Source organism: Ruditapes philippinarum, unplaced genomic scaffold (genome assembly GCF_026571515.1).
Source record: "Ruditapes philippinarum isolate M1 unplaced genomic scaffold, ASM2657151v2 ctg6620_1_1_1_1, whole genome shotgun sequence".
Classification (NCBI taxonomy): Eukaryota; Metazoa; Mollusca; class Bivalvia; order Venerida; family Veneridae; genus Ruditapes; species Ruditapes philippinarum.
Genome location: NW_026858579.1, coordinates 42,369 through 61,299, shown reverse-complemented (window position 1 = coordinate 61,299; position 18,931 = coordinate 42,369). Strand labels below are relative to the sequence as shown.

Below are 18,931 nucleotides of genomic sequence, written 5' to 3'. Positions count from 1 at the left end.
GGCTTGCCTTGTAGCTTCAGAATACAAAGTCTGCTGCAAATACAAATGTAGGCGGGTATTCTTGTTGGTTTTTTTGTTTCCTTGGAGGCGGTTACGTCAAACAACATAGTATTAGTCATATGATAACTTTCCCGCTTTACTTTACCTTGTTTTCAATGTTGAGTTGTTTTTCTAGGGACATGAGTCTATTGGGTTTGTCATCCTCACCCTTCATATTGTCACTATTCCCCATTACACCGGAATCTCTGTTAATTTCTGGTGATCGCACATCTGTCAATATATAGTAAAATATAATGTATAAATGTAAATAGGTAATACTTTTATCAAGACCTTGAATCATTTGTTCACTTCTTTTTCTTTACAATACAAGCCTAGGTGAAGTAAGATTAATTTTTTTTTTCTTTAATTTTTATTTTTTATTTAAAGCATTAACAGTTATTACTTGATACATGCAACCCACATCATTGTAATGTATAGAAAACTTATCCATGTAAAACAGTATTACAAAACACAACTTTGATGACACTAATAGTAAAACATTATATTACTAGTAGGCAGTCTTCGAATCTTAAAGTGGTCATTCAATAATAGGTACAAAATATTAAAATAAGATAAATATTCCTGAAAGAATAATAACAACCTTAAAATTGTTATGGAATGAACAGAGAAAAATAAATATTTCTGATGAAAATGGTAGACTACTAAATCCATTTTTTGCTTGTTGGGCCATAGTAATCCATATAACATTAATGTTACAGCAAAGTGCTCGAAATGGCGTAATCATGTAACATGTAATTTCTATCATGCTTATACATGGTGCAATGTTATTTATAGTATAATAATGTTACAAATAATGTTACAGTCAATAACTAAGAATAACAGGTTGTACACTGTCTTTAAAATTGCTTACTAATGTTACGCTTATACACTGTGTAATGTTGTTTTGATCACTCTGTTAAGACTATGCATGATAACAGATTATATCAGGATGTGAACATATGTTCTATCACTGACAAAACACAGCTTTCTGTGCCTTTCTTCATATGAAAACATTGCCAAACTCATTCCACTAAACAATCTTTCACAGACATTGAGAAGAATGTGCAGTCTTAAAATATTATTCAAGACTTCTGCACATCATGAAAAACATTTGCCAAAGAAGATTAATGAAAAATAAAAATACTCAACCTAGATTCTAGAAAATAAAGTAGGCCATTATGAAAAACCAAAATCTTACAAAAAAATCATTTTCTTTCAATTGAACTCAAAATCAATATACATACAGATGATACAGTATACATTACAATCTTTTTCTAGCTTGCCTAAATTTGCTTATTCTGAAACCAGTACAATTGCCAGTCCCTCCAATTTTGATTTTACACTTGTGTCTAAATTTTATAGAAACACTTAACTGTTAAATTATAATACCCAGTTCTAGAAAAGTGACTGAGAATATGCATGGAAAAAAGACATCAGAGGGGCACCTAGTGTCTGTTATATAAAACATTATTTCAACTTGAAATAAATATCAATATCAATATTTAAATAAATAAATAAATAAGTAAATAAATAAATAAATAAATAAATAAATAAATAAATTAATAAATAAATTAATAAATAAATTAATTAATTAATAAAAAGATTAAAATTAATAAATATATCCCTACTAATCATACATCAAAAATTTTCTTACAAGAAGACAAGAGATGCATTATCAAGCTATTTAAGATGATATTTTATCTTACAAACATAATGATTTATAGAAGGCCAGACAGAAAGCCTTTCTGCCTTACATCAAATTTCAATTATACAACAATATCGGTTATTGTGAATTCAATAATCCATGTGTACAACACCTATTCTTGTTTTTATAGATTTGATATTTGGAAACATCTTAATTTCACAGGAAACCACAGGAAATTAAATTATGGATCAATAAATTTTTCTTCCATTCAATAGGAAACAAAAGCTTTTGTGATACTCCATAACATTACAACCATTTCATCAAAGATTGGTCACCAGGCCAATATTGAAAATACTGCAACATGTTAAGTCATAAGAGAACAGGCCAATATTGAAAATAATGTAACAAGATTAAACACCAGGCCAATATTGAAAATAATGTAACAGATTACAGAACAGACCAAATAGGTTAATAATTTGAAAAGATAACAGAACAGGCCAATATTAAAATAATTTAACAAGATTAGAGAACAGGCCAATAATTATATTGAAAATAATGCAACAAGATCAGTGGACAGGCCCATATTGAAAATATTGCAACAAGATTAGATAACAGGCCAATATCAAAATAATGGAACAGGATTACAGAACAGGCAAATATTTAAAGTTATACAACATGATTTGACAACAGACCAATATATAGCAAAATAAAGTATAATTATACACAGAGGAAATATTTTTAAGTGTCAGTATGACTACTATAAAGACAGAATTTGTCAAAACTAATTAATTCAATACTTCCTAATTTTGCCCTCTTGTGCCAAGGCTAAAAGGTCAATTGGTTAAGCAAGAAAGAAAATTGTCTGAAATATTAATGACCTGCATTAAATATGACAGGAAACACAATTTTTGGTTTGTAAACTATACTAGTATATAATGGACAGTGACCATGAGTATAATGTCAGATAATTATGATGTTTTCAGGCAGCCAGGGTTACAAACCCAAGAACATAAACACATAGTGATATATACAAGGAACTATGTTACAGATGTTTATAACGAAATTCTATCCTGTCCTAAAATACTGTATACTTCCTTTAACATTGTGTTTATCTGACTCATCACATATTTCGACTTCTTTTATCTATCAAGTTCCATATACATGTAACAACAAAACCTATCAATTAAACCTAAATCTTTTATCTATTTCTTTATTTCTTACAAGCGTAATTAATGTCAATAACAAAGCAAGCTTAAAATCTCATCCATTTTAGCATGTCTTTAAAGATGTCAAATAAATAAACACTAAAATATGTTAACTAAAGAATATGCATTTGAATTTAATGAGGGTCTATATGTCATTTCAAAAACAGTAAACAAACACTGCCTGGAATGATAAAAATTTCATTAATTTGCCAAGCAGGGACCCAGGGGGTGTCAAGAAATCCCACTCCCCCCCTTCCCCCAAACACTCCTTCCCCTGGGAATGGATTAATATATAAAAACCCTCTAAAATTTGAATATCAACTTAATTTTCTTTTTCAAAAATCAAATAAATTTTGACACATGATCATCCCTGTTAAACTTGTAATTTGTCAACTCCCCTTAGAAATATATACATTTTGCAGTTGTAGAAATTTTTGGACCCTCGTCTGTTTTTTTTTCTAAATTGGGAAACACTCATGCAAGTACATATGTATCAATGAGCTACCACAAGGATAACTAGCCATATTGTTACCTTGCAATAACATGAATTTTCTCGCACATGACAAATTTTCATATTTTATTATCAAAATTGTCAAAGCCCATCATGACTTATTCCACTTTCAACAATACAAGTATCATGTTAATGTCTCCATTTCTATCATGACTCATATTTAGTCTCAAATCTACCTAATCAGTTCTGCCCAATATAAGGTTACCATTTATACCTCTAAAGTTTCCCTAATGGACAATCGTCAACCAGAAACTGTATCTCTTACCATTATTATACACCAATTATCATTTTCAAAAAGGCTAATAAATCATTTTAAATAGTTTCTTGACCCCTTCATTCCTCTATTTTTTCACTTAAATTTGATAATTTAGAAATATATTACATACAGGGCTCTAGCTAGACCAAAATTTAAGGCAGAAGTGACTTCTCCCTTAGCTCCTATCAGGGAGAAGTTTGAAGACATAGGGAGAAGTGAAAAGGGGCCAGTGCATTGATTTGATCTATAAAAAGATGTTTACCCAGTAATCTTTTTACTCAGTAATATTAAAATTTACATTTGTAAATTATATATAAAAGATGCATATGTCATATACATTTTAAATTTGGTTCTCCCTGAGCCCAAGTAAGTGAATACAAACTCAACTCTAAGCTACTTTTTCAAAACCATTGCTAGATGAAGAAGTTTCATGAAAATATTCCAAGTTTGAATACTTTTTTAATTATCGTAGAATCCACTTTTTGGAGACCAACAGATTGGTAGGGGACAATTATCACTCCAAGGCTTTATATCTGATTACACACAATTTTTTTTCTCCCTCAATTTTCAATACACAACTTTCTTTTCTATCATCGTTAACTTCTAATTTGGTACCGCCTTGTCAACAATTATGTTTGGTAAAAAATGACTAAGAAGAAAAACCACAACACCTTACTCAAAATTCAAAATCACTTTTAAACAGACAAAAGAAAATTACTGGGTTAAGCATCTTGATCGACCCCTAAACCACACGCTATTGATGTTTTTTTGGGGCAAAAAAATAAAGCCATAAAAGCATTAAAATTCATCACCCTTATCAATGAACTAGATGTGGGCGAGTTTAAACTTTAATGGGAAGGAACATGGATACATCCCCTGTCTCAGCCCAGTTTAGAAAGTTTACTCTAACTTGTCTTATATTGATTTATCAAAAAGCTAAATTAGTATGCAACATTTAACCTATAAAATAAAGTTTTAAAAGATCAAACAGCACGCAGCATATAATTATGACTTTATTTGACAGTTATTATTAAACGTACATTAAACAGGACTAAAAAAATAAAAACATGATTGTTTATAGACAGGTATTTTGTTTGTAGGCGAAGATGAGATTCAAATCAGGTTTAAAAAAAAAGAAAAAAAGAAAAAAGAAAAGACAGAAATTAGTCACTGACCACAACTATAACTGCATATTAATTTATTAATTCACTGTTTAAAATAAATTTCTATTCCAGTCTGCCAATATCAAGACATTGCATTTATTATTATTATTATTTAGTATACTTAATTTCATAATTATTAAAATACAGGAAAATATTTTCTGGAGTTTTTTTTTTTTAAGATTTTCTTTTTTAAGCAAAGACAATACAATGTGGTTAAATTTTTACAAGAGGATTTTATTGCATAACGAAAACCGAAAGCTTTTGTTGTTTTTTATAAATTTACTTGAAGTTGACAATTTCGAAAATATCCTGTAAAGGTTCATGCAAAACAGTGTAACATCTTATATGAAGTACTTATTTGCTGACAGAAATTTGCATATATATTTAACACTCATAGATGATGACTTTGTACTTAACTGACCATGTAAATTGTTTGCATTCCTTCCAGATTATTATCATTCCTGCATTAATTAAATGTCCAGTATTAAATAAGATTATCAACAGTGATTACCGACACTCATGCCAATTGTCATGCCACGCCCTTTAATGCCATGCTCATCTTTTTTTTTTTATTCTTTTTTTTTTTTACCGTGCACTAAAACTGTAAAGGTTATTATGGTTATACTGGTGGAAAAAGCCCTCAGATGCCTCTCTAGGTATTATTTATTAAATACAAACGAGAACCTGTGTAGAACCACCAACATACCGTAAGCTAGATGAAAGAATCCAAAGTCCTTAGCGGGATTCGAACCAACAAGGGCAAGTGGTTTGAAATCAACAACCTTAGCCACCCGCTATATCAACCACGCCTTGCATATCTAACATTTTTGAACTTGAAATTACTTCAACATGTTTGCAAATTTAACAAATCAAGTTTGAAGTAAAGATGGAATTATTTGTTTTATTGAACAACAAACATTTCTCAGCCTCTGTAATACAATATGGAATCTTTTTTAGCCATTTACTATTTCAGCTGCATAGTATTTAATTCATTTTAATTTAAACATTTAACAATATCAAAATGGAAAGCTTCTTTAATTAAAGTTCATTTAACCCATTACTTCATATACACGCCTTTTAACGCCTTTTTCACCCCCCCTTTTTGTTGTCTCAAATGATGAAAAAATGCCTTATTTAGGCCCCAAACACTTGTTTTTGTTTGAGAAATGTTGTTAAAAAAAGTGACCTCTTTTTCGGCGCGGCCCCCCAATCAAAAGATACATCAGGGGGTTGGCAGAAGGGGGTTGTGCCCCCTTCTGTTTGGGGGGTTTGAAGGGGGGCGGCGTCCCCCTCATCGCCAAGAAAAATTTTGGACTTGTGAGAGGCTGTAAATGACCCCAGATTGATCATAAGGTAACGTGTAACCAACGCTGAAAAGCATTTGACTCTATCTCAATCCATTGAGAAAGTGCAGCACTTTGAAATCAATTTTGATGGAAAAAATCAAACGCAAAATAGTGATTTTTGGCAATTTTGAGATGTCCCCTCGTTGCCATGGTAACAGAAAATTTAAGCCTGAGCATGTTGTTGCAAGTGCAATGGTCCAGTCAACATTTGTGCCAAGTTTGATTAGTGTTGAAGCAGTTTTTATAGTATTATAGCAATTTGAACTTGTAACGGGAGACTTTTCAATGAAAACAGCCATTTTTCACAAAATGCTCATGAAGTAATGGGTTAAAGGAGTAGTTTCAAATGTACTCCCCATAAAGCAATCAACAGACCTTTGTCTAGGTAGCTCCGCTTAAAAATTTTGGAAGTAAAATCCCTCTGATGAAACTTCCAAATTAAACTGCCCATAATCAGAATTCAGTGGGATGAATTGGTAAAGTCAGTCATCACAAACAGGACTAAATGTCAGCTTTAACGACACATATTTGCAATAAATTCTACAGAAAAGTTTGTTTTTAATTTGATATGCTGATTACATGTGTGTGCTGGTAAGCATTTTTTAAATGCTAATAATAAACATTTTCTGATAACTTCTTTAAATTAACTATGTAATACAAAATAAAATTATATGAAATGATAGGGCTTTGAACTTCCAAGATTGGTCAGCATTTGTTTAAAATGAAAATAAAAAACATATTCATATCTAAGTTCAATATGAAATGGTTGATTACCAGCACGATAGTGGGCAGGTAAAGTTAGTGACGCATTATTAGTGATTAACTCATGTGTCCAGGTCGCTAGGTACATGTAAACATACTTTAACCATTTTTATCACCTTTAAATGTTTACAAAATGTTTACAACATATAGAAAAGGGTCTTCACCTTATGATAATTCAAGCTCCTTCACTAGTTATTCATAGTTTAATCTCACAATTTGAGTGTTTTATTTATGACATTTATTTGTTTTGTATTTTTCAATTTGAATTCCCAACCACAGAAAAAATCGAACCAACAAAGATGGCTGTAATATGCCCTTATTTGTGAAAATAGTCCTAAATTAAGCAGGTAAGTAGGGAAAAAAAGGTTAAGAACTTAAATCATGCATTGGAAAATGCCTACATTCATGATAAAAACAAATTTTAGTCTTGTAACTTAATGTCTTATTTTTGTACTTTTTAAGCCACTGACAATTTTGTCAATGACCACAATTTGACAATAATTATTATGCATTTTCACAAAAAAATAATGAAGATAAAAAAAGATATCTTTATGGCTTTGTAATTGAGGCCCTATAGTTAGATAGTGTGATTGAGGCCCTATAATTGAGTTCAGACCCAAAAACTGTATGGGAGAAAAAAAACACACTAAAATGAGACAAGAATAATCCATACAACTCTAAAACTATATAGGTAAACTCACCATCGATGACATCACCACCAAGACTGTTAGAAACAAGGAGGTAGGTGCTCAGTTCATTCAACTCTTGTTGTAATTCCTGTAATCTATTGTTGGCTTTTTTTACTATTGTTTGTACATGTGCTAAACTCTTTTTATCACTAGTTGCCTCGCGAAGTTTTTCCGCCCCTTCTTTAATCTTCATCTCCTTCCGTATCTCTTTCTTGACAGCCTCACGAGCCTCTTCTATCTCGGCCTTAGAGTGAAACGAATTTGGCATGGCACCTCCCTAAAACAACAAAATTTACTGTTCATTAAAATGTCTTGGCACAGTCTTGACAAAGAAGATAAAAGATTTCTGTTACAAAGAAACAGCCATGTGTTTTATTGTTCTGCACATTGTAAAAATAAGCTATAATTTGTTTTCTTTACAGTAAAGTTAACTTTATCGTAAGATTTTTATCATTTTATTATTTACAGTTTTCTGAAATTATGCTCATTAACAAAAAATCTTTTACTAATATTTAGGACAGATTTTGAGTAACATGTAAACTATAAGACAGGAAGGATCTAAGTATATGTATTGGAATTCCATTTGATGAAATATGATGAATAAAATCAAAATGAAATATGTGTGTACAACTATGAAATACATGGACATGAGAAAAAGTGAAGCCAAATACATTAAACCTTAAATAAAAAAAAACTGAATTTTTTCAATGGACTTGTCTAGTTTCCATTTCTGGAACAGTCCATTACCAATGTTGGGGATGTAAAGATGAAAGCCTAAAATCAGTCAGTTAGCAGTTAGACTGCATGGGTGTGTAGGGTGGCCAGACCCTACTTTACTGTATGATGATTTTAATAATTAATTTTGGTTCCAGCACGGTAATGGTTTTAATATATCATCATAATTGCTAGTCTTGGACTCCATTGACAGGAGGTACAAATGTAATAGTCTATATATCTATATAACTATAACACATTTCTCTACACCACACCTATGTGAAGAAGTTCTAATTTACTAGTTGAGAGAACAAGTTAATTTAGTATTGTGAATTATGTTACACTGTGAAAAAAAAAACACACCCAAAAACTTATTTCTAAATTGAGAAAAGATGGTACTTAAAAGCAGCAAATAATATGATTAATAAAAATCTGAAAATATATAATACAGTTATATCTATATAAAATTGGCTACAGAACAAAACAATTTTCATTTACTCTTAATAAATAAATATGATTTGTATTCTAACTCATAGAGCATTCCTCTGTGTAAAGAATATCACAATTTTTTTTTAGATAAATAAATAAATTAGTAAAATCAATGAATAAAAATGTCTTTAAACAAACTAGAAATATTGTATTGCAGTGAAAAGTAAAGGAAAACCATGTAGCACTTACACAGTGTAAAACCAGTATAATAATAATTACCACCTCACATATAAATAAAGATTAAACAGTTCAATATTGGTTTTAAAATTCAGTAATATTACAAACCTGATAGTTTTGAATTAATACATCCCTCATAACTCAAATTTAATTTCTTAAATCTTAAACTTTTCAAATTTAACTGTAACAAATTCAATAAAAAAAAATCCTATATGTTAATTTTTAATCACATAATAATAAACACTTTTTAAAAACTATTATCATTCATTTTTTATCTCCTTTTTTGTTCTGACACACAATGTAAACATGTACAATAATTATTTATGTCATTGTACTAGAAATAAGGCTAAAGATTACTGAATCTTACTGCTACCACCCTGTATTTTACTATTTCAAGTGGGACTTACAAATGTTTACATGTGTCACGAATCTATAATTATAAAGGTCAACGTAGCGTGTTAGGGTGTATTTGTAAATCACTAAAATTAGCTATAAATAGGGCTTTAAACAGTTAGAAATCACATTTTCAAATTCTTACGGAAAACTAAAACTCATGTGAAATTTAGAATTCTGCATTTATTTATATATTAAAAAATATAACACACAGTTCAATCATTCACAAAAAAATGATATAAACCATGACTGTTAAAGTAATACAATATTTACATGATTTAAATACTGTTTAAAATCAATTTCCAACATATTTCCCTTGGTTTGTAGACAGTCATTGAATTTAAGATTTTGAATTTACTGGCCCAAATTCCAGTTTTGAGTTTATTCTACTATATATTTAACTAAATTTTCTTAAAATTTACACTGGCCCGAACTTATTTTCACTGGCCGTAGGCCACCGGGCCAGTGCTAAATTCGATGACTGGAAGAGAAACAATTATTCTTTAAATATTTCCCTGAATTTAATTATATTTGAATTTATTACTGACACAACAATATGTACACACAAAGGCCCCCTTTTAAAAGGAAAGCAATATAGTGATGGGAAGGTCATCTGGTGTTGGTAATTTTCATTCCGGATCATGGCAGTAAGCCACATTGAATTTACCAGAGGCAGGCTGTCAAGCAGTTTACCAGTACTACCGTAGTTGCCTCCACTTTGGCAAGGAACTGAAACTTCTGTATATGTTAGAGCAGAGGTACAGTGCAAATGACCATAGAAAAGATTTCATGATCAATCACAAAGTGACCTGCACCGTCTAGGAATCGAACCCGGGTCGCCCTATTCACAGTCTAATGCTGTACCTATTGAGCTAAATGGACAGCTCTTGGAAACCAGGAATGCTTTATTCTAAGTTTAGAAAGGACTAACTCAAGAGTGCAAGCCATTTCAAAATTTGTATCTACTTTTCATAATGTTGGCTCCTAAAATGGCCCAACCAAAATTTGAATAAAACTTTATAGTAACTGTGGGGTAAAGTTATACAAGATTGCATTGGGTCTTGTTTGTATCTATTTATTATCCCAATAATAATAAGTAAACAATTGTGGCATTTATATAAATGTTGACGTCTAGGTACCCCTTGTCAAGACAACGTGGGTGTTCCCGCCTAAACATAGCGTACATCTCCTAGACAGTAACAATATCAGTTAAGACAGTTATAGAGAAAGTTTAAAGTAATGATAGTCTTCAAATACACATTATATAATTATTAAAATCTATTTAATTTATAGGCAGATATCTTTAATCATAAACAACAAATACTACAAATTCAATGTTATACAGTATAATGCTGGTGGCTAATGAAATACTATTGCCTTGAAAAGTTACAACAGACATTGAAGCCTTTTCCAAAGAGAAGTCAGTAATGTTGTAATGTAAGAACATCAAACTCATTCAATGCATTTGCATATCAGTCTAAAACTAAATCTTTCATCCTATTGGTTAGTGGTTAGTGGTTACATCATACTTAGAAATGACCAATCAAAAAATGATAATTTTAGACTGGTTCACAAACTATGGTTTTATGACCATTAGATTATAAAACTGAATACAAAAATGAGCAGGAAAAAAACGAACTAAATCTATAAATTGAAATCAATATCAAAGTTAAAAGGCACACTGCATATTATTAGTAAAATGTTCTGATAATTCATGCAATAATTTCTAAAAAAAAGATTTTTAATGAATTTGTTATTACGAATGAAGAATGTTTGTATTTCTTTGATAAAAATCAAATGTTTCTTTCTGTATTTTATTCAGATAATAAAATACATACAAATAAATATGAAACTATGTTCTTGATTAAATGTAGACCTTTTCACTTAACTCTTTAAGTACAAAAAAATTGTAAATCTTTGTTCTACTTGAATTATCAGTACATTGTTCAAGTGCACAATAAAAAGACCATTTTTATACATTATCACTTATTTCCCGTTTAATGGCAGTTTTTCTGTTTTTCTATAATCTTAACAGAAAGGCTATATTAAATTGAATTTTAAGCTAGTAGTAACATGTACATTTTCCTCTCAAATGTTCTTCGATGTACTATGATGCACAACACTTCACTGACAGTTCGTCAATAGGTCCTTATGTGTATTAGGGTTATGGAAATACTTTTGACAGGAAGCAGCAAAATCCTGGTATACTTTGGACAGGAATTGGGGAAATTGTTGTATACTTTGGACAGGAAGTGGGGAAATCGTCGTACACTTTGGATAGGAAATGGGGAAATCAAGGGTATCAGAGATAAAAAGATTATACATCTAAATGTTGGGTGATGCCAGATTTTATAGTGGATGCGAGCATATTTATGACCCTGACACAACAACAACATTGTACAGCTACAGTAACGTGTACAACAGTCTGTGTCAGTAGAATTAAATTATCTGCTACACAATCATAAGACACACCATCTTTTTTTTAAATATTTGTGAGCTTTGACAGAATCTATCAATCATGTAATGTCGAAGTTTACAATGCATGCCAAATGTTTGAATTTTTTAAAGGAACAGCAATACACATCTGATACTACCTCTAGGCACTAACTATCAACCCTGACGTCAGGCATAGCCATTATTCTTGCCATTACTTTGTGCTTAGATTTTTGTTCATAAAATAGGCAGTGAATGTCAAACATGTTACTTTTGTAAGAACCCTCCAAATCAAATGTGTAATTTTCCTTATTTCCAGAAATAGTCACTCCTATTTCTGGTTTGTTTGTAAATTGGATTTGGTTGGTATCATAATTAATATTGCTAAAATGTTTTGGCTAAGTAAAGAAAGGAGGAAATGTTGTGTTGGCCATTTGTCCAAGTTGACCAATATGTTGTCCTTGGTCATTTGTTCAAGTCGACAATATGTTGTGTTTGGTCCATTTGTCCGAGTTGACAATATATTGTGTTGAATAACATTTCTTTGGGCATTTGTCTTTCAATGAAATGTTGCACATTAGTAACTGTTGTACTGTGCAAGTAAATACTGCTACATATATGTTGACATATATGACACATGTACTGACCAATTTTCTTTGCAAAATACCTAAGAAATTTCCCCATTTTAATTCCCTTAAAATACTGGTGACAAAGAACAAGCTTTAAATCATAATAATTTTGAAACTGCAGATAATGGGCACAAGCATAAGCGAAAATGGTCTTTTTAGTGAGTCAAGGCACTTTGTAGGCTTTCCATCCATCAAAAACTTTTTTGTAGACTGTAATAAACATAAATCATTAAGAATCAGAATCATTCTTTGACTTTCTACTGTAATAATAACGGGTGTTTTAAACTGAATTTGCAACTTTAATGTAAAATGTTATTTGCTCGGCTTCAGGTCATAACAACACCATTCATGTCACTGCCATCAATAATGTGCATGCACAAAATCATTTCTATATGTACTAATTAGCAGATGAATTATATTGTTAAAGAATGCTTTCCATTGTTTTACTTTCACCTATTCACTCACTATTTACCATTGGACAGTGTTTCTGCCAGAGCGCGTTTTTGGCGCACTATTTTCAGCCATGACGCAATGAAATTTAGTTAGTGCGTATTTTGTGACGCAAGAATTTCACCGTCGCTGATTTCAACACAAGTCAGATATACAGACTATAAACTGTCAATTCAGTATAAAAATGTACGGAATGTTTACCGTGGGCTCCACTATAATTTTAATGAGAAATGAAATTTACCGGGTCCGTGGTCCGGCATTTAGCCAATTTCAACTAGTTAATAAACGCTTGCATTTATACGTTACTGCATATATTGAAAGCGCCCAGACAAAATTATTTATTTTGTTGTCGTCATATTCTGCGAACGAATAACTGTCTGCTGGAAAATGCAGTCTGCGTATATGTTAGTGTTCATCTGTGCTGTTCTACAGAAATTAGAAACTTCGAAGGGAGCGATAGCGACAGGAGAATGTTTCTAATTTCTGTAAAACAGCTAAGGATGAACACTAACATATTTAGTTTCAAGCTTTATTTGGCCCTTGATTACGTCACTAGGCGGTACTATGAAGCACTATGAAAAATAGAAGGCGACTATGAACGAATTTCAATATAGTATTGACTTTCTTTCTTCTGTGAAAATTAACAGTTACACACATAATTTTTAAGAAATACAGCGTTATTATTGGATGACAAATAATCCAAAATAGCAGAGATTGACCAATTTCTTCACGAAAAATATACAAAATATTGTAAATAAAACTTATAAAGTGTTACCTGTTTTTTTTTACATTTTTGTTAAATTTATTGGCATGACCCTTATGAATTTGAAATGACCCCTAAAATATCATACAGGGGGTCATAAAAGACCCTCAGAAAATCAGAGCTGACAGAAACACTGATTGGATGGACATAATGTCACTATAATACAGAGTAGATACTGGCAAACACTGTGACTGGTCAGAATAATGAGACTGGCTTGTGGTTTTCTGGTCCTAAATTCTTTTAAAACCAAAGTTTAACACCCTTAATAAAACAAACTACAAGAATGTTTCACTATAGTCTTATGAAAAGTTATTGATTGGATGGAAAACCCACGATAAGCTCCACTGGTCACACACAGCACACTGCGTTATTACCACACGTCCCCCTGACCCTGCGGACAGCCGTCGTTTAGACGTCTTCAACATCGCTCCATTCTGTATTCCACTCTTAGCTGACATACTGCGAAGCAACACACATGCAATTACTAATAAATCTGTTAAACCTTTCCTTTTTCATGACTTGTGTTCAAAAGCAAAACAATAGAAAATGTCATTAGAGGTTCAAACTTCAAAGGTATTATATCATTATTATTTTATATTATTTAGGGTTCTTATGTTTTCAAGAAATATGTGATCAAATACATGTCAACATCTATATAAATAACAAAGCGATTCAGAATAAATGTACAAAGAGAATTTGAATAGCAGACACACTGAAAGGCAGGCAAGATCTTTGTTTACATAGACAATGAAATAACAGATAAGAAGAACAAATTAACACATAAGATTAATTCAAAGTCAAATATTTTTCACAGATGTTAAAAGCAAATCACTGATTATTATTCTTCTTTAAATGGTCCAGAAAATTGACCTGTTCTCAAAGGCAGATATACTTATCCCCCCCCCCACACTGAAAAAATGGCATAGAAAATTCAAATTAATAGAAATGTATAATTTGATTGTGGTAGTGAGATTATTTTGCCCATTGTGTCCTAATTTCATGATTAAAACAAGACCTGTCAAAAATGAGCGCCCTCCACTTTTCTTAATGCAGGATAGTATGATTAAAGTTAAGAAGGATAGGGGGCATAATTATCATGTAAAACTGATGGGGGGAGTAACCTGCCCTTAACAAGTATTTTAAGTTTGAAGCTAATATATCTGATGGCTTTTGTGCAAATCATAAAAATAATAAGGTATAAAGTCTTAGTCAATAAAGGGGCATAAAAGCAAAGCATCAAACAGACTGCAGAATAGCAGAAATATTGTGAACGGATTTGGCTCAAGTTATTTCTTTTATTATAATATAAATAATTTAACATCAAGGTAAAAAATATCACATTATGTGATTTAGTCATTTATATCATATTTTTATGATTGTCAGACTTGATTTAACAACTGAATAATCAATGTAATTTTTCATGTTGTCAAATTTAAAACTCAACAGAAAATACAAAAAATAAAAATGTGTATTTCTGAGTGTCAAGTGTTCCCAGTTTGCTCTAAAACAATGCATTACAATACTGTAATTATGAAGGTTCTCATAAATATTCTTCTATAAACAAATCAAATTGCAAAAAAAAAAAAATGAAACATAAAATTTGTTTGGCTTTGATAAAAAAGGGAAATGTTGTACAACAATGAAACTGCAAAGAATCTTATTAACTGGCTAAGAAATTAAATGTAAAATACTGTAATATGTAACTATTAGATGGGACCTAATATAATGCCACAAGTACATATGTTGGTTTCCAATTGACAGACAAAAGCATTGAGAAGCGAAAAAGCTGTTCTTAGACCAATATTGTGTTAAAATTATTGTCTATGTCCAGGTGAATAATTTAACATCATTGGGGGATGGATAGATTTGTCTATGTCCCTGTGAATAATTTAACATAATTGAGGGATAGATAGATTTTAACTTTAAGTATACAAGTATGGGCTCATAACAAAATATGAATCAAAACTGAATTTCTTGAATGAGTTGTTTAAAATTATATTGTCCGAGCATCTGACTAACATTATAACATAGCATTATTTTATTCACCAAATTAAAAACAATTTAGCAACAAATATACACAAATATACCATATTCTATTTATCACATACCAATGATACAAAATGTTCACAATCATTAACATTTTTTTCTATTTCAAGCCTGCCTTATAGTGGAAAGTTTAGTACATATTTATTGTACTTTACACTAAGTTTGATGTCATGTAACTATGGCACATTGTAAGGTTATTGCTATAATTACACAAGCATAATATTGATTTATTAAATGGTTATATCTTGTGCTGTGGTTTCTGTGATAAATCAATATATTACTGATATTTAGCTTTCAATATATCAATACAATATTTCAAATCAATAATAGCCCTAACAAAATGTCTTCACATCAGTGTTTCTTTAAGCTCCAATTTTTTGGGAGTCACTTCTGTATTTACTGAAAATTGATGAAGAATAAATTCCTGCTTTACACTTTACAGGAAAGGCACTGATTGGATCTGATCATCATGTCAAGGCTGAAAAATGCGTCTTAAACATGCTCTGGAAGAAACACCAGTACATTTGCTTGACTGGACAAGAAGTGAAACATGGCATTAATCTGTTACTTGTCCAGTAATGAGAAACACTGGCCTAAAACATCAAGGCAGGTAAGTCTTAAAGCCAGTTTTCTGTGGAAATAATTAACTTTTATCGTAGAATGATTGTAAAAATCAATAAAACTGGGGACTGATAATACGACAGCCTTACGTCCACAATATTCAGTAGAAGTTTTCTTCAGTTCCTCGAGAAAATCCCATGCTGTACTGACATGACATGCAAATGAACAACAACAAACCTTTCAGTTAATATTCTTAGACCCATTTCATTCATGAATACACAGAGCCTATAAGGAAACACACATAAAACTATCGTGCACACACGATTTAAATGCCTCCAAGAAGAATAAAATCATTTTATACAACAGAAATGCATATCATCAATTTCAAAATAGCTCTTCCGTAATGAAGAATCAGAGTGCACAGGAAACTGTCTCACCTGAAAATAGGAGGTGCCTGTTTCGGCCGCCATGTTTGTAAAACTTTCGCCGATTCAAGATGAGTTTTTGGGCAGTCTATAGTTCTTGTTACGTAACATGGGTGCTTATTACGCTAGTTGGATATTGGTATAACTCTAAAGTTTTGGGATTATTATAACGAAAATGATTTGAGTTTGCTTTAAGCGAAAATATTAGCTTCAAAACTTCATACACTGTAAAAAAATTCACTTTGATGACATTGGGTGAGTCACGTGAGCAAATTTTCTGCGATTGTAACCAATCGAAATGTGTTTTACGTTGCTCAAAATAAAGTGTCTCTCATTTGTTTTGATTAGTCAATACGATTGTCGTTTAGTAAACGGGTATATTTTGTAGATACGGCGCAAATATTCGAATAATGATTTACCTCATATAATTACATTATATAATACCTACAAGAAAAGCATTGATGCAAAGCATCAAAGGGCGTCCAAGCAAGAAATGCAGCAGGTGCAGATGAACTATAGTAGATATTTGATGACAAGATATTCTTATAAACTTTTTAATGGTTCATTGGTTTTTACCAGAATTGTATATCACTTATGAATGAACGGACGAAAGACATTGTTCATTATTTATAACTTTGATTGGCATGCTAGAAATTAGAATATTACTTGTTATTTCTTTATGAGCAACGGATATGTACACATGTATACAATCATATATAATCCATATGTGTAACGCATGATCAACACCACACTTGTGTAATTGTCCCTTTTTATGTTATCGCTATTAGCGAAGACCCACCTCTTAAGGTATCTGTACACACTTTGTAACAATATGACACTTGTTATATTACCATGTTGATCATGTTGAGCATAATTGTTTATTATACAATAATTGTAATATCTATTTTAATAAAAAAATTACAGATTTTATGAATATTGTTTTCTTTTCTCTTTTGTGTTTTATGCGCTATTTTAACACTGAGTTTTTACGTTTACTACTATTTTAAGAATTCAATTGTCATATTGACCGACGATTTTAAGTCAAAACTTTACTGGAAAAAATCAGTAAATTATGGTTAATCTTTCAATATATAATATTGTTTATTCTTAAACCATATATACGTGTACATTTGAATTTTTCTTTATCATTTTTTTAAATTATCAATCAATTGAATAATTCATAAAATCTGATTTGTAACTTTGAATAATTCCTCGGCATCTTTACTAAACACGAATAACAAATTAAATAAAATGTTTCAAAGTTGATAGTGTCATATTAATGCCATAAAAATGTACATTTTTCTCAATTATTGTACACATTTATTGTTTTTATCTCATATAGATAAAATAAAACATGCAATTTGTGTTGTTGGTTTTTTTTTTTCGAATTGTATGTTTATGTATAATAATAATCAATAAATTTGAGACTTGATCTGTGTTTATTAATTATTGTAACCATATTGTGACAATATTATTGTAACCAAACTAAGTGACAAACATTCATTTTGAAAAAAAAGCTTATTTATCTGTAAAATATTTGTTCTGTTCTGTAACGATATCAAACATCTACTCCAAAACCGAGAGAGACCGGACAATAAACGTGTGGTACTATTCGCCGGTCACTAGTAAATCCCGGTCAAAATAGACCAGGAGAGACCGGGAATTACCGATGCCATAATAACCCACTGTGTACTACAAAATGATAAATAAAAATACATCAAAGAGCGCGATTTATTGACGGAAAAAGTTATTTCATTTGAAAATGTTTGCATTGCGAAATTCTCCAGTTCGCTATTCATTGTACATATCGCGACTAATTAATAATCAAGCACCCTCATACCGATCGGAATGATCGGCTTTTATTATCAACAACTATAAAAGGCTCGAGAAGTTGCTGTCGCCCTTTCACAAAATCTGATTTCATTCCATAAAAGGCGCCGCGCTTCGGCGCGGGCGCCAATAGTTATAATAATATAAACTTTATTTTGAAAAAGGTTTTATATTTAGATTTGTATTTATATACAAATTACCTATGTTAGACCTCAGGTTGAATATTGCTCCATAGTTTGGCATCCTTGGCAGAAATACTTAATTTATAAGATAGAGCAAGTACAAAGATCAGCTGCTAGATACATTTTTAATGATTACGACTATACAAGTAGTGTTTCAAAAATGATAAATGATCTTAATTGGCAAACCCTAGAACAGCGCCGAAACATCAGTGCTGTAACCTGC

General features: G+C 31.0%; 1 protein-coding gene across 3 annotated transcripts in view; it reads right to left on the bottom strand.

The window, feature by feature from the left end:
- LOC132753648 (serine/threonine-protein kinase N2-like) overlaps window positions 1–16,987 on the bottom strand; it is a 39,803-nt gene extending 22,816 nt beyond the window's left edge. The window contains exons 1-4 of one of the 3 annotated variants that reach the window (XM_060744140.1): window positions 16,709–16,987; window positions 14,039–14,123; window positions 7,629–7,893; window positions 146–270 (exon numbers count right to left, since the gene is read on the bottom strand). In XM_060744140.1, coding sequence (XP_060600123.1) covers window positions 146–270; window positions 7,629–7,893; window positions 14,039–14,122 — 474 coding nt within the window. In that variant the 5' untranslated portion in view covers window position 14,123; window positions 16,709–16,987. Of the gene's footprint in view, window positions 1–145; window positions 271–7,628; window positions 7,894–9,104; window positions 9,257–14,038; window positions 14,124–16,708 lie in introns of those variants that run through there. The other 2 variants (XM_060744141.1, XM_060744142.1) reach the window with 2 other exon arrangements.
- Window positions 16,988–18,931: the final 1,944 nt, after the last annotated feature.